At 43.2% G+C, this 13,306-nt stretch overlaps 1 protein-coding gene and 1 long non-coding RNA gene across 2 annotated transcripts in view; one reads left to right on the forward strand and one right to left on the reverse strand.

Moving 5' to 3' along the window:
- The window catches only part of LOC146425424 (F-BAR domain only protein 2-like), a 148,282-nt gene extending 143,315 nt beyond the window's left edge, over positions 1-4,967 (reverse strand). The window contains exon 1 of the mRNA XM_085041582.1: positions 4,831-4,967. Coding sequence (XP_084897708.1) covers positions 4,831-4,860 — 30 coding nt within the window. The 5' untranslated portion in view covers positions 4,861-4,967. The remainder of the gene's footprint in view (positions 1-4,830) is intronic.
- Positions 4,968-4,976: 9 nt separating this feature from the next.
- LOC146425426 (uncharacterized) overlaps positions 4,977-13,306 on the forward strand; it is a 34,523-nt gene continuing 26,193 nt past the window's right edge. Inside the window, exon 1 of the long non-coding RNA XR_014846576.1 lies at positions 4,977-5,712. This is a non-coding gene — a long non-coding RNA (uncharacterized LOC146425426). The remainder of the gene's footprint in view (positions 5,713-13,306) is intronic.

Below are 13,306 nucleotides of genomic sequence, written 5' to 3' on the forward strand. Positions count from 1 at the left end.
TGAAAAAAAACCTACACACCCCTGGCCAACAGATCATGCATGCAAGAATACTAATACAGATGCCATAGAAGTCTTTTTGGCAGAAAAAGTTTGTCCGCATCAAGAAAATTCTAGAGTTGTTCCAGAGTTGCACCAATATGCACAACTCCCTCATATAAGTGAAATAAAGTATTTGTTGCAACTAGGTATGACTTTTCAACAACAATATTTTATTTATGCTGCTTAAAAGATACCCTATTTAATAATTACAAATTTTAGCATAACAGATCAGTAGAAACTGGGTGTACATTCCTGTGATTCTAAAATTTAAGTTTCAAATATTAACCAAAACCAATCTTCTCTTTACCCACAAACATAGAAAGACATATACTAGTCATTATTGTTTGTTCATTTGTATTGCCAACTTCTTTTCATTCATCTAACTCCAGGTAAATTTAAATTCATTTTAGATGCTCTGATAAATATCACTGTCATTTTGTTTAAAACTGTTGCTGCTTGCTGCAGTTTCAAATAAGTAACATGTGTTACATAATTTCCACCTAGGCAATTACTTAATTGACCCTGCATACATGAAAATATTCCTCTGATTAATATTATGGTGTTATATTTTTGAAAGCTAGCTAACAGTAATTTTCAAAGACCAAGTGTCTGAAAGAGCTACATAAAATTGAGAACATCAAAAATTTTTAAAAACTAGTCACCTGATGTTTATACTGGCAACATATCTTCAGTTTTGAAAGTTTTGAGGAGTTTGAACACAAAAGCAACCTGCAATTTCAATTTTCTTCTTCCAGCTTCAATAATTTAAATAAAGATCATTTTCAGAGAAATTCTATGCACATGAAGAACAGATATTTTAATCTATATCTAGATAATAAAAATATTTCTTTTGAACAAAAAGATGAAAAGTTGCCAACTCACACTAAATACACACACAAAGGGAAGAGACTGAGCAAATATTGCACAACAGCTCTCTTGAAACAGAGCATCCAACTGTATGCCAAGCAGAAGAGTAGCACTGTATAAACATATGAATGGAACTCCAGGTGGAAACGCGACTATTTTTGATGCCTATATCACTTGGGTCAGAATTACAAGGTGCTTATACAGCTTTAGTTATAAGATATCAACATAACTGGAATTAAAACTTTTCTATATCAATATAACCGGAATTAAAACTTTTCTATATCAATATAACCTGAATCATATTAATATAATCTGAATTATAGCTTCCTATATGACCTGAATTATAACTTTTTATACTAATATAACTTCAATTATAACTTTCTATACAATGTAATGGCTATTATATGGTTAACTAGTTGCTTCATGCTGAATAGACAAAAATCCTCATCAGGTGAATAGCTTCAAAGGTAAACAAGTATAGTACTAATGAGAAATTGGCAAATATCACAGAATCACAGAATTACCAGGTTGGAAGAGACCTTCAAGATCATCGAGTCCAACCTCTGTCCTAACACCTCAACTAAACTAAACCATGGCACCAAGCACCACATCCAGTCTCTTTTTAAACACGTCCAGGGATGGTGACTCCACCACCTCCCCAGGCAGACCATTCCAATATTTTATCACTTTCTGCAAAAAAGTTTCTCCTAATATCTAACCTATATTTTCCTTGGCGCAACTTAAGACTGTGTCCTCTTGTTCTGTCAGTTGTTGCCCGGAAAAAGAGACCAACCCCCACCTCACTACAACCACCTTTCAGGAAGTTGTAGAGAGTGATAAGGTCACCTCTGAGTCTCCTTTTCTCCAGGCTAAACAACCCCAGCTCCCTCAGCCGTTCCTCATAGGGCTTGTGTTCCAAGGCCTTCACCAGCCTTGTTGCCCTCCTCTGGACACGCTCAAGTGTCTCCACGTCCTTCCTGAACTGAGGGGCCCAGAACTGGACACAGTACTCAAGGTGCGGCCTCACCAGTGTCGAGTATAGGGGAAGGATGACTTCCCTGCTCCTGCTGGCCACACTATTCCTGATACAGGCCAGGATGCCATTGGCCTTTTTGGCCACCTGGGCACACTGCTGACTCATGTTGAGTCGGCTGTCGACCAGTACCCCCAAGTCTCTTTCTGCCTGGGCACTCTCCAGCCACTCTGTTCCCAGCCTATAGCATTGCAGGGGGTTGTTGCAGCCAAAATGCAGGACTCGGCACTTGGACTGGTTAAACTTCATCCTATTGGACTCAGCCCATGTATCCAACCATTCCAGGTCTCTCTGCAGAGCCCTCCTACCTTCCAACAGATCGACACACGCTCCCAGCTTAGTGTCATCTGCAAATTTACTAATGAAAGACTCAATACCCTCATCCATGTCATCAATAAAAATATTAAACAGAACTGGTCCCAGCACAGACCCCTGAGGGACACCACTGGTGACTGGCCGCCAGCTGGATGCAGCACCATTCACCACCACCCTCTGGGCCCGGCCTTCCAGCCAGTTCTTAACCCAGCGAAGAGTGCCCCTGTCCAAGCCGTGGGCTGCCAGCTTTTCCAGGAGTATGCTGTGGGAGACAGTGTCAAAGGCTTTGCTGAGGTCTAAATAGACAACATCTACAGCCTTTCCTGCATCCACCAGGCGGGTTACCTGGTCATAAAAGGAGACCAGGTTGGTCAAGCATGACCTACCCCTTCTAAACCCATGCTGACTGGGTCTGATCCCCTGTCCATCCTGTAGGTGCTGTGTAATAGCACTCAATATAAACTGTTCCATAACCTTCCCTGGTACCGAGGTCAGGCTAACTGGCCTGTAATTACCAGGATCCTCCTTCTTACCCTTTTTATGAATGGGCGTCACATTGGCCAGCTTCCAGTCATCTGGAACCTCGCCAGTGAGCCAGGACTGCTGGTAGATGATGGAGAGTGGCTTTGCAAGCTCATCTGCCAGCTCTCTCATCACCCTGGGATGGATCCCATCCGGTCCCATAGATTTATGAATATCCAGGCAGCTCAGTAGTTCCCTGACTGCCTCCTCTTGGATAACAGGGGGACTGTTCTGCTCCCTGACACTATATAAAGCCAACTAGCCACAGAATACAGAATTTAGACCGGTTAAAACCAGAGAGACCAAGGAACACCATAACTGCGCATGCTCCGAAGACAAAGGTGAAAAGTTCAGATGCGAGGAAGATCTTGGGCCTTCATCAAGAGAAGACCCCCATAACCACTGAATTGGGGAGGAGCAAGCACAGTGCAAAGGAACTATTTATAACCATGAGATCATGTTATGTAAATTAGTTCCGGGGCATATATGATGATGTTATAGTGACATAGTAACACTAAGTGAAATTTACTGTATAAATAAACCACAGAACTTGACAAAGGTGGGTGAGTTAGATGGAGAGATCCCCCTCACCTCCAGCACTGCAATAAACAAATACCTGCTCTATAGACACTGGTCTATGGGGTTTTATTTCCAGCCTATCTTTTCGGGCATCAGTTTCATTATCACTCATATCACATAAGTGCATATGAGAATTTGTCTTATTGGAGTGAGCGTCTTCACAATAATTAACCCTGGACACAGCCACATGTTACAAAAGAACTTGAAAGAAAGGAATCTTCCTCACAACCACTTCTCAAAAATCTACAGGTAACAGCAGCAATTAAAAAGATAGAATAAAAAGAAGTTATCAAAACCAATTTAAACACATATTTTTATATCCCAAAACTTTCAGATTTACCATGTACAGCATTACAGAGAGACCAGTCTCAGCTATATATAGAACTTCCAAAAACTAAAACAATTATACTGACTGGCATAGAAGTGGTTTATTTTGGTTGATCTGAAGCATTTTAATAGACTCACAATTAACAAGAGTGTGCCTGCACCAGTCAGTTAAAAACAAACAAACAAACAAAAAAAAAACAACAAAAAAAACCCCCAAAAAAACTTATGTCAAAGCTTATGCAACACTTCCCAAGTAATGCTAAGAAAACAGTAAGTCAAAGATAATGAATACTGTACCAGTTATGAGTGTACTCAAAATGACAAAACCTAGCTATGTATAATGGAAACTACTTACAAGAACTCTTACTTTAATGTTTCAGACCAGCTACAGTCACAATGAAAACAAGTTTAATTTCATGCAAGGATCAATAATCCAAATCCAGATTTTAAGTTTTTCCTCCATGTATAACTATCCAATTAAAAATATAAATATTTGCACAGAAATTACTGACAAATTATGTTTCTAAAACAGACTGGAAGGTGTAGTTTCTCTAGCTGGCTGCTGTTCAGACTGTACCTTCTGTCATGCAGATAGAACTGAGTTGTCGGTACAGAAGTATAAAGTTCCGAGACGCGGATTTGCTTTGACATGAAAGAACTGTGCAAGTTGTTACGGTTAATGCCGTTCCCCTAAACAACTACATTGTATGGGAGATTTAACGAAGAGAGATCAGACTGCAGTAGAAGTCCCATCTACGCACCAGTGGCTATGAGTGTTAAGACCCCCGAGCGAATGCTGTCCCGTTCGTATCTGCACATCCTTTGGGCCAGCAAACCCTCTCCCCCATCGTTTCTCCCAAACGGGCCCCTGAGCACTGCGCGGGACAGGGCGCTTCCCCCGCGGCCCAGCCTGGCCGAGGAGAGGCTAGGCGCGGCAGGCGAAGGAGGCACAGAGGGCCGCGGAGAGAACAGCAGCCCCTATCCCTCCACTGCACTCCCCACGGCAAGGCCCAAGCCCAGTCCCCAAGGTGACGTAAGAGTCGAGGTTGCTCCTGCGAAAAGTACGCCGGCTGCCCTGCACTGCGCTGCACCGTGCCCTCCCTGTCCGACTAGCAACATGGAGGAACCGGCCCGCAGCACATCCCTACCCAGAAGCTCTCCACGAAGTACGCCATCATCACGCTGCCGCCACGGTCCCAGCCTCGGCCACCGAGCCGCAACAGAGAAACAGACACCGCAAAGACACACCACCCTTCCCGTTACGATGGAACCGCCTCCTACCACACAGCTTCGCGACCCCCAGTCCCGCGCATGTGCCCAGCTGCCGTTAGGCCCCGTGGCTCCTGCGCAGGCGCATCGCATTCCCCCGGAAGGAGGAACGGCTATCGCATACCCAGAGCAGTAGCCCCACTGCAGGTTAGAAGTGCTGTCTCAGAGGTGAAGAAACTCTGATCTCTATAGAAGTATGAACATACTTGCAGAAGGCACACAGAAATCTTGAGTAAAAATCCCTCTAAAATATTCAGTTACCGCTAAGGAATGACTATACTGAAGGCTAGAATGAATATGAATTATTTGACAGCCAGAAGAGTTTGCTGTTTGAAGTGGCTTCATAACCAAGCGTCTTTCCATCGACATATTTTTGGGAAAATCTTTAATTGTAGCACATAGTGTTTAAGTCTTGTGAATTCCTTTAGCTTTAACTGACACTGCTTAGTCCTGTATTCATATGTGCAAGTGGTTATCTTAAAGACTGTGGGCCTGAGCAACGTTGATAAGAAGGTGGAGAGATCCCACTTACCTCCAGCACTGCAATAAACAAATACCTGCTCTATAGATACCGGTCTACGGGGTTTTATTTCCAGCCTATCTTTTGGGGCATCAGTTTTGGTGACTGAGCGTGGCAGGACTTCTCTGCTAATTGCACGATCCATTGGAGTTGGGAACTCCCTGGCACGCCCCGAGAATTCTCGGCGCTTCACTGGCTCTGCGGGAGCAGACAAGAACCGACTGACTGCAGAAATTTTAAGGTATTTGTAATTTGATTTATAACATTCTTGGCTTGTTTGGTTGACTCCCGTAAGACCGGGGAGACATCTCCCGCAGGGTGCCATATCCCAGGAGAGGTCCTGAAGTGGATACACAGGAGTTAGACACCCCAAAGGAAGGAAGGGGTTAAAGTCCCCGAAAGAAGTCTGATGACTTTTATTGTTGGCCTTGGCCTTGGAATTTTGAGTTTGATCATTGTATGTATTGTTTCGTGTATTTTGTATTTGTTTTCTGTCCATGTGTGTGTTAACAGCTGTTACCAGCCACTGAGTGTCTGCCAGAAGTTTACTCTGTATGTGCCTGTGTCTTTACACTGCTGCTGTCCGGGTGCCTGCCAAAAAGCTTTCATTGTCTGCATTGCTAACAGTTTTAATCCACTCCCTACCTTTCTCTGATACCCTGTCTCATTACTTTCATTCATAAAACCCCAATTCCTTGTTTGGTCTGTGGAATTCCGTGTCAGTATGGTATTTTGTGGTTGTGTGACCCTTGAGTGCATAATGAGTGTCTTAACTATAGAAGAAAATACTGGTGTCGGTTACGGCTCTGATATCCACTGTGTGGGAAGTACTGTTCGTGGGAGTTGAGGGCTGTGTTATAAATTAGGTCTCAATAATCAATCAGAGACAATGTCCAATTAAGTATAATTTGATTTATTTAGAGCAAGCGGGTATCAGCGAGGCAGCGCTGGGCAGATAACTGCCCCGAAATAGTCCGAGCCCCCCCTTTTTATGCAGTCTCTATTTTCTGACCACGTATATCTTCCGGAGTTGGTACAGCCCCTTGCGTCGTGGTGTTGCTAGGTGGTCTTATTCTGCCCTTCGGTGGTCGTGGGAAACAAGTTCTTGCACGTTCGCAGTGCCCCCCCCCCTTTTTTCCCCCCCAAGCGATGATTCTATAACAGCCCACTCCCAACAAATACAGGATACAGGATGTGCAGGGTGGGGGTCTCCCTCCCCTTTCTATTCGATTCTGTGGACAAACAGGATGCCTTAACAGGATGTGTTGGGGCCCCTTATCCTCTCTCTTGCGATTTTGTGTATTTCCATCACAATTCCCCTCTCTCTGTATCTCCATTTTGTTCGCAGAATCGCCTTAATGCTTCACGGCTTAAGATGAACTCTTCTTCCATCTCACTCTCTTGTTGTTCCAGGTATGCTTTCATATTTTGCTCTAACTAACATTAAATGCGCCGCTTCCAGTCTTCCTTTATCTATAGCTATCAGCCTGTTAAAAATGCATGGTCCAAAAGTCAGAGTTAGTACAATTACTACTAGGGGCCCTGCTAGTGTGGAGAGTAGAGTCGTTAGCCATGGGGAGGTATTGAACCAGCGTTCATACCAGCTCTGTCGACTCTCTCTCTCTCTTTTTCGCTTATCCAGTTCTTTCCGGAGCTCAGACATTGCATCTCCAACAACTCCTGTATGGTCTGCATAAACACAACATTCTTCTTTTAGGGCAACGCACAGTCCTCCTTCTTGGGCTAGTAGGAGCTCTAATCCTCTCCTATTTTGGAGCACCATTTCAGATAGGGACTTCAATGATGTTTCTAAGGCACTAATAGAACTTTCAATTTTGGCTATATCTTCATCTACGGTTTCTCGCAAATTGGCAAATTCTGTGTCTTGTTTTACAAGGGAGGCTATACCTGTGCCTGCTCCTGCTGTGCCTAATGCTAATAGGGTTGCGATAGTTATAGCTGTAATAGGTTCTCTTTTTATGAGGTGGTGCCCTGGGACCGAATGGTGGTCATATATGTAATCACCTGGGTGGTAGGTGATTCTTGGCACTATTACTACTTGTATGCAATAGTCTGATTGATTAAACTCCTTTAAGGGAATACAGGGAGTTACCCCTACACTTGCACATACCCATTTAGCATTTTTAGCTGGTATTAGCCAATCTGCCGGCTCTTTTGGTTTTTGGGCTTGCATTGTTACTTTACATAGGTGCATTTTATAAGATGGGATTTTTCCTATGCACCTTCCTTCTCCTGATACCTGCGCTAATGTGATACCAGATTTTGTTCTTTTGCCAGATTTCCACAGACATTGAGCAGGGTTGCTCCCATTTACCCTTCTAGCTTTTTCAATCGTCCCCATAGCTTCATAGAAGGGTGGTCTGGTGTTATAGCATAGCCAGCAGTGGTCTGTTAATTCTGGGTGTGTTTTATTTAGGACCTTATAGCTGGCTACCATAAGTCTCCATAATTCATCAGTTATTTCTCCCGAGGGGGTTGGGGGTATTTCAGTTTTGGATATGGTGGTACTTTCCTCATGGTCTATGCCTAATCCATCTGCTTCAGTATTTATCATGTCTATTATGACCCGGTTTGGTCCCACTGGTTCGGGGTCATTGGGGAGAGGTTCCTTTTTTATATAGATAGATAAGACCACCTCTGTTGGTTCCTGATTCCCAGTACCTTATACCCCAGGTCTTGCCTAGTAGCCATGTAGGATCTTGGGGTTGTGTTATATTTATGTATAACCATTTACAGGTTACTTTGGGCCCTGCTCCCCTCCTTCCAATCTGGCTACTATAGTCAGGTGGATTACAACCGTAAGGTCCCCACCCAACTTTAATATGTTTGTCTCCATCTGGGAGCCAGGGGTAAGCTATGGTTTCGCATCCCCAATAAGCACAGTAATAAGAATTTGGGTGGTTGCAATATCCCTTTCCGGGGTTTGCACTAGGGCAAAAATACCAACCTTTACCTTCAAGCATACAAGGTTCTATAGGAGCTAAAGCACAAAGGGATGCATTAAAACTGATTTGTCCCGGTCCGAGTCGGGTTTGGATTAGGGTTTGGCTGTCCCACTGTCTTAACGTCCAGCGAAAAGCAAGATATAGGTGTGGTAGGAAGATGGGGGTCCCAGTGCTTTTTGAATTCTTTTAGTTTGTTTAGACCCTGCCTTGGTCCCCTTTTTAGCTTTATACAGTGGTGCCTGTTTCGGGTTCCTTCTCGATTTGGGGCAGCTCATACCAGATCTTTTCATAGTCCCAGGTATGTTCACCCCACTGGCTGTATATATCCCTCTGCCTCGCCCGTCGGCTCGGTTGCAGCGAGTCACGGGGATGGAATTCTTCTCGGCAGCAAGGATTTTTTTCAGGGGTCTCAGGTACAAAGGATCTTTTCTTGTAGCTGTCCCGGTTGACATGTTTAACCATGAGGTCACCACAAGGCAAATAGACCAAGGCTTTTCTGCACTCCCCGCCGGTGATGTTTGCCACCATTGGTGCGGGTTCATTTGAGTGGTAATAATACAGTTTTTGGTGTATCCCAAATGCATATATGTCCCATCACTAACACATTCGGCAAATTCCCTTAGGAGGTCCCCCCCCCTTGCAATGGGCCCACTATCATTCCTGGCACACCTTACATATAAAGCAAGCAAAAGGGTAGCAATTACAATTATGGATGTTGCACTTAACAATATAATTATTAACATATTCTCCAAGCAATAAATCGTGGTTTCTCAAGTATACAGTTATAGGATTCATGCACAGGCAGGCTAGGATTTCTTAAGCCTAATTTTTAAGTCCTGTGGTTGTTCCACCACTCTCCAGGTGGGGTCTCTGTTGAACTTCTTCACTCGGCTAGCGTGGGTCCATTCTCTCTCCGCTGTCCGGACCGATGATTCTGTGGTAATCAACACAACATATGGTCCTTCCCATTGAGGGGTTAAAGATGTTTCTTTCCAAGATTTTATTAAAACTTCATCTCCAGGGTGGAATGAGTGGATAGGTAGCCACAGGGGTGGTCGTTGAACCACCAGTCTCTTCTTACGGAGTTTTTCCCTTCGGTTTTCTAGGCTGGTTATATAGGATTGTAGATGGAAATCTGATATGGCCGGGTGGTCTTCAGGCATTTCTAAATTAAATGGCATTCCATATAACATTTCATATGAGGAGATCCCTATGTCTGTACAGGGTTGAGTTCTAATGTTTAATAATGCTAATGGTAAACATTTAGTCCAACTCATTTTTGTTTCTAGCATTAATTTAGTTAGTTGCTTTTTTATTTCTCCATTTATTCTTTCTACCTTGCCCGAACTTTGAGGGTGCCAAGGGGTGTGGTATTCCCAGGCAATTCCGAGCGCCTCAGATACAGCTCTTGTAATCTTAGATATAAAGTGTGGTCCCCGATCTGAATCTATTACTTCTGTAAGGCCATATCTTGGAATTATTTGTTCTAATAAAGTTTTTGCAACTGTTTGTGCTGTGGCTCTTGTCGTTGGGAAGGCTTCCACAAAGTGAGTGAGGTGGTCTACTATAACCAGTAAATATTTATACCTTCCCGCTAAAGGCAATTCAGTAAAGTCAATCTGGATGTGGGAAAAAGGTCTATGTGCCAATTCTCTGCCCCCAGGGATTCTTTTTCTTAATTGATGTCTGTTTACTTTTTGGCAAGTAACACATCCCATGGTTATCTGTTTAGCTAAGTTGTAAATACCCATGCACATATATTTATTGGCAAACTGATCCACCAGGGCCTGTGTTCCCCAATGGGTCTTTTCATGGAGTCTCTTCAGAACCCTTAAGGCCATAGGCTTAGGTAAAATCTCTCTTCCGTCTCCCAAAACTCATTTACCCTCTGAGTTTGGTTTTATACCCACTTGCCTCAATTTTTCTTGCTCTATTGTTGTAAAGCTTAGCAGGTAGGTTGTACAGGGGTAATCTATGTATGGTTTGTTTTCCCCGTGAATATAACAAAAATCTTTGTCCGAATTTGATTGCCCATCAGGACTGTAACAGGAGCAAACTAAACCATCCACTCCGTAGTCCTTCCAGCAAGCATAACAAGGGAATCCTTCCAAGTCATACCTGCAGGTAGAACAACTTTCCTTAGAATTCCTTACCCAGAGGGGTAGTAATGCTGCTCGTTTAGCTTCTTCATCAGCCAGGTTGTTTCCCCGTACCACTGTTCCCAATCCCTTTTGATGTCCCCTGACATGGACCACTGCAACTTTGGAGGGTACCCTAATAGCTTTTAAAATTTCTTTTATGAGTCTCTCGTGGACTAGGCTCTTTCCTTGTGATGTAATAAGGCCCCGTTCTTCCCAGATTTTTCCAAATGTGTGTATTACCCCGAATGCGTATTTGGAGTCTGTGTAAATAGTTCCCTCTCCTTTTCCTATAATTTGTAAAGCCCTTAGAACTGCATACAGCTTACATGCCTGAGCCGACCAACTTGGGCTTAGTGGGCCAGATTGGAGTACTTCTAATTTATTTCTGTTGGAAAACGCAGTTTTCCAGCAAAACTCATGCTAATTGAGCAGGCCTGAGCAAGGCTTCAGCATTCTCAGGCCTCAGTAAAATTCCAACAAGCTACAGTGGTTTGTTTACCTGAGAATGTTCTGTGGGAAGAATGTCAGGAGAAAGATTAGGGAGTCAGAAGTGTTATGAGAAAAGAATAAGGGAGTTAACAGGAGGATCCCTGAATGTGTGAGAACAGACTGCAGGTGTGTGTGTATCTATGAATAGTAACTTCTGTAACAGTATATAAGTCTCTCGTTTGGTGAAATAAAATGGAGCTTACTTTATATCTCATATTGAGACTGCCGTGAGTTTCCCTCTCGCCGCGATGTCATATTTCCATCCACTATTGCATATCCCGATTTGCGCTTCCCCTCAAGCACCCGTGAGGAACCATCTACAAATAATTTCATACCCTCCCCCAGTTCTTCCTCTTCTAAGTCTGGCCTGATCTTAGTTTGTTCCTCTATGGTTTGTAGGCAATTGTGCCATAAGATGTTACTCTCAGGGTTCCCATACAGAAATTGTGCTGGGTTCTGTATGGATGCCACTTCTAAAGTAAACTTGGGGGATGATACCAGAATTCCTTCATATTTCAGCAATCGGGCATCAGTGATCCATTTTTCAGCCTTTTGTGTCAATATGCCCCGAATGTCATGTGGGGACATAACTTTTAACTCACCCCCAAATGTTATTTTTAATGCTTCCTCTACCATTACAGCAGCTGCTGCTACTACCTGTAGACAAGTGGGCCAGCCTCTACTAATTGGGTCTAATAACTTTGAAAGGTAGGCTATCGGCTTTTTACTTCCTGCCCATTCTTGTGCTAGCACCCCAAATGCAGTTCCTTCTTCAGCATTTACAAATAAATAAAAAGGTTTCTTTAAGTCTGGTAAGCTTAGTACGGGGGCACTTGTTAACTCCCTTTTTAGATTTTGAAGGTTTTCCCCATCTTGGGAGGTCCATTTAAGTAATCCATCCCGTGTTAATTTTTCATATAGGAATTTTACTTTTTTACTGTAATTTTCAATCCATTGTCTGCAGTATCCAAATAAACCTAGCAATTGTCGAATCTGTCGCTTGGTCTGGGGAGGTGGCATTGACAGAATCCCTTGTACCCTGCTGGGATCAAGCTTTTTAGTCCCATTAGTTAGTCGGTGTCCTAAGTATTTTACCTCTTGTTCGGTAAATTGCAGTTTTGATTTAGAGACTTTTAGTCCCTGTTTCCCCAAAAAATTTAACATCTTTATACTTTCTTCCCTCACTAATTCCTCTTGTTTCCCAGCTATTAGTAGATCATCTACATACTGTATGAGTTTAACTTCTGGTCCCACTTGGTAGTTTTGTAGTATTTGACTCAGGGCTTGTCCAAATAGATTAGGGGATTCTGTGAATCCCTGGGGAAGGACAGTCCATCGTAGCTGTTGTTTTATATGACTGTCAGGATCTTCCCACTCAAATGCAAAATAGTCGCGACAGTTTTTATCTAAGGGGCAAGCCCAAAATGCATCTTTTAAGTCTATCACACTGTACCAGCAATCATGTGGGCCTAGTTGGCTGAGGATAGTATGAGGGTTGGCTACCACAGGGAACCGTTCAACGGTTCTTTTATTTATTTCTCTCAAGTCATGCACTAATCGGTAACTACCATCTGGTTTCTTTACTGGCAAAATTGGAGTGTTAAACGGGGACATACAGGGCTCCAAAATCCCTTGTTTTATTAGCCTTTCGACTTCGGGTTTCAGTCCTCTTCGCCCTTCCTCAGATAATGGATACTGTTTTATTTTTACTGGGATATGTGGATTTGTTAAGGTTATTGAGAAAGGTTCGATGTCTAGCTTCCCCACTGAGTCCGGGGTGTACCAAACCTTTGGGTCTATCTGTTGCTCATCCTTTGTGCTAAGGGAGTATATTTTAATATTTAATCCTTGTTTATTTATTTCCAATCCTATTCCCAATTCTACCATTAAATCTCTCCCTAGTAGATTGTATTCTGCCTCCAGTACCAATAAGAAACTACCTATACCCAATTTAGAGTTCGTTTCAATTAGCACATCTTTAATTATAGGGACTCCGAATGGTTCCCCTTTTGCTCCTATTACTTGTACAGTGTCTTTGGATACTTTACATCCCTGAGGCAGTTTCAGCACAGTGGAGCGCTCTGCTCCGGAGTCCACTAAAAATTCAACTTCTTGATGCTGGGGTCCTAACTTTAATTTTACCAGGGGCTCCGATGCTTCTTTTGACCCCAGCAAATAGAGCCCCTGACACCCCTAGTCCTCTTTGAACATTTTCATGTCTGCCAATCGTTGGCGGCAT

The sequence above is a fragment of the Lichenostomus cassidix genome, chromosome W, assembly GCF_008360975.1.
Source record: "Lichenostomus cassidix isolate B80296 chromosome W, HeHo_3.0, whole genome shotgun sequence".
Lineage (NCBI taxonomy): Eukaryota > Metazoa > Chordata > Aves > Passeriformes > Meliphagidae > Lichenostomus > Lichenostomus cassidix.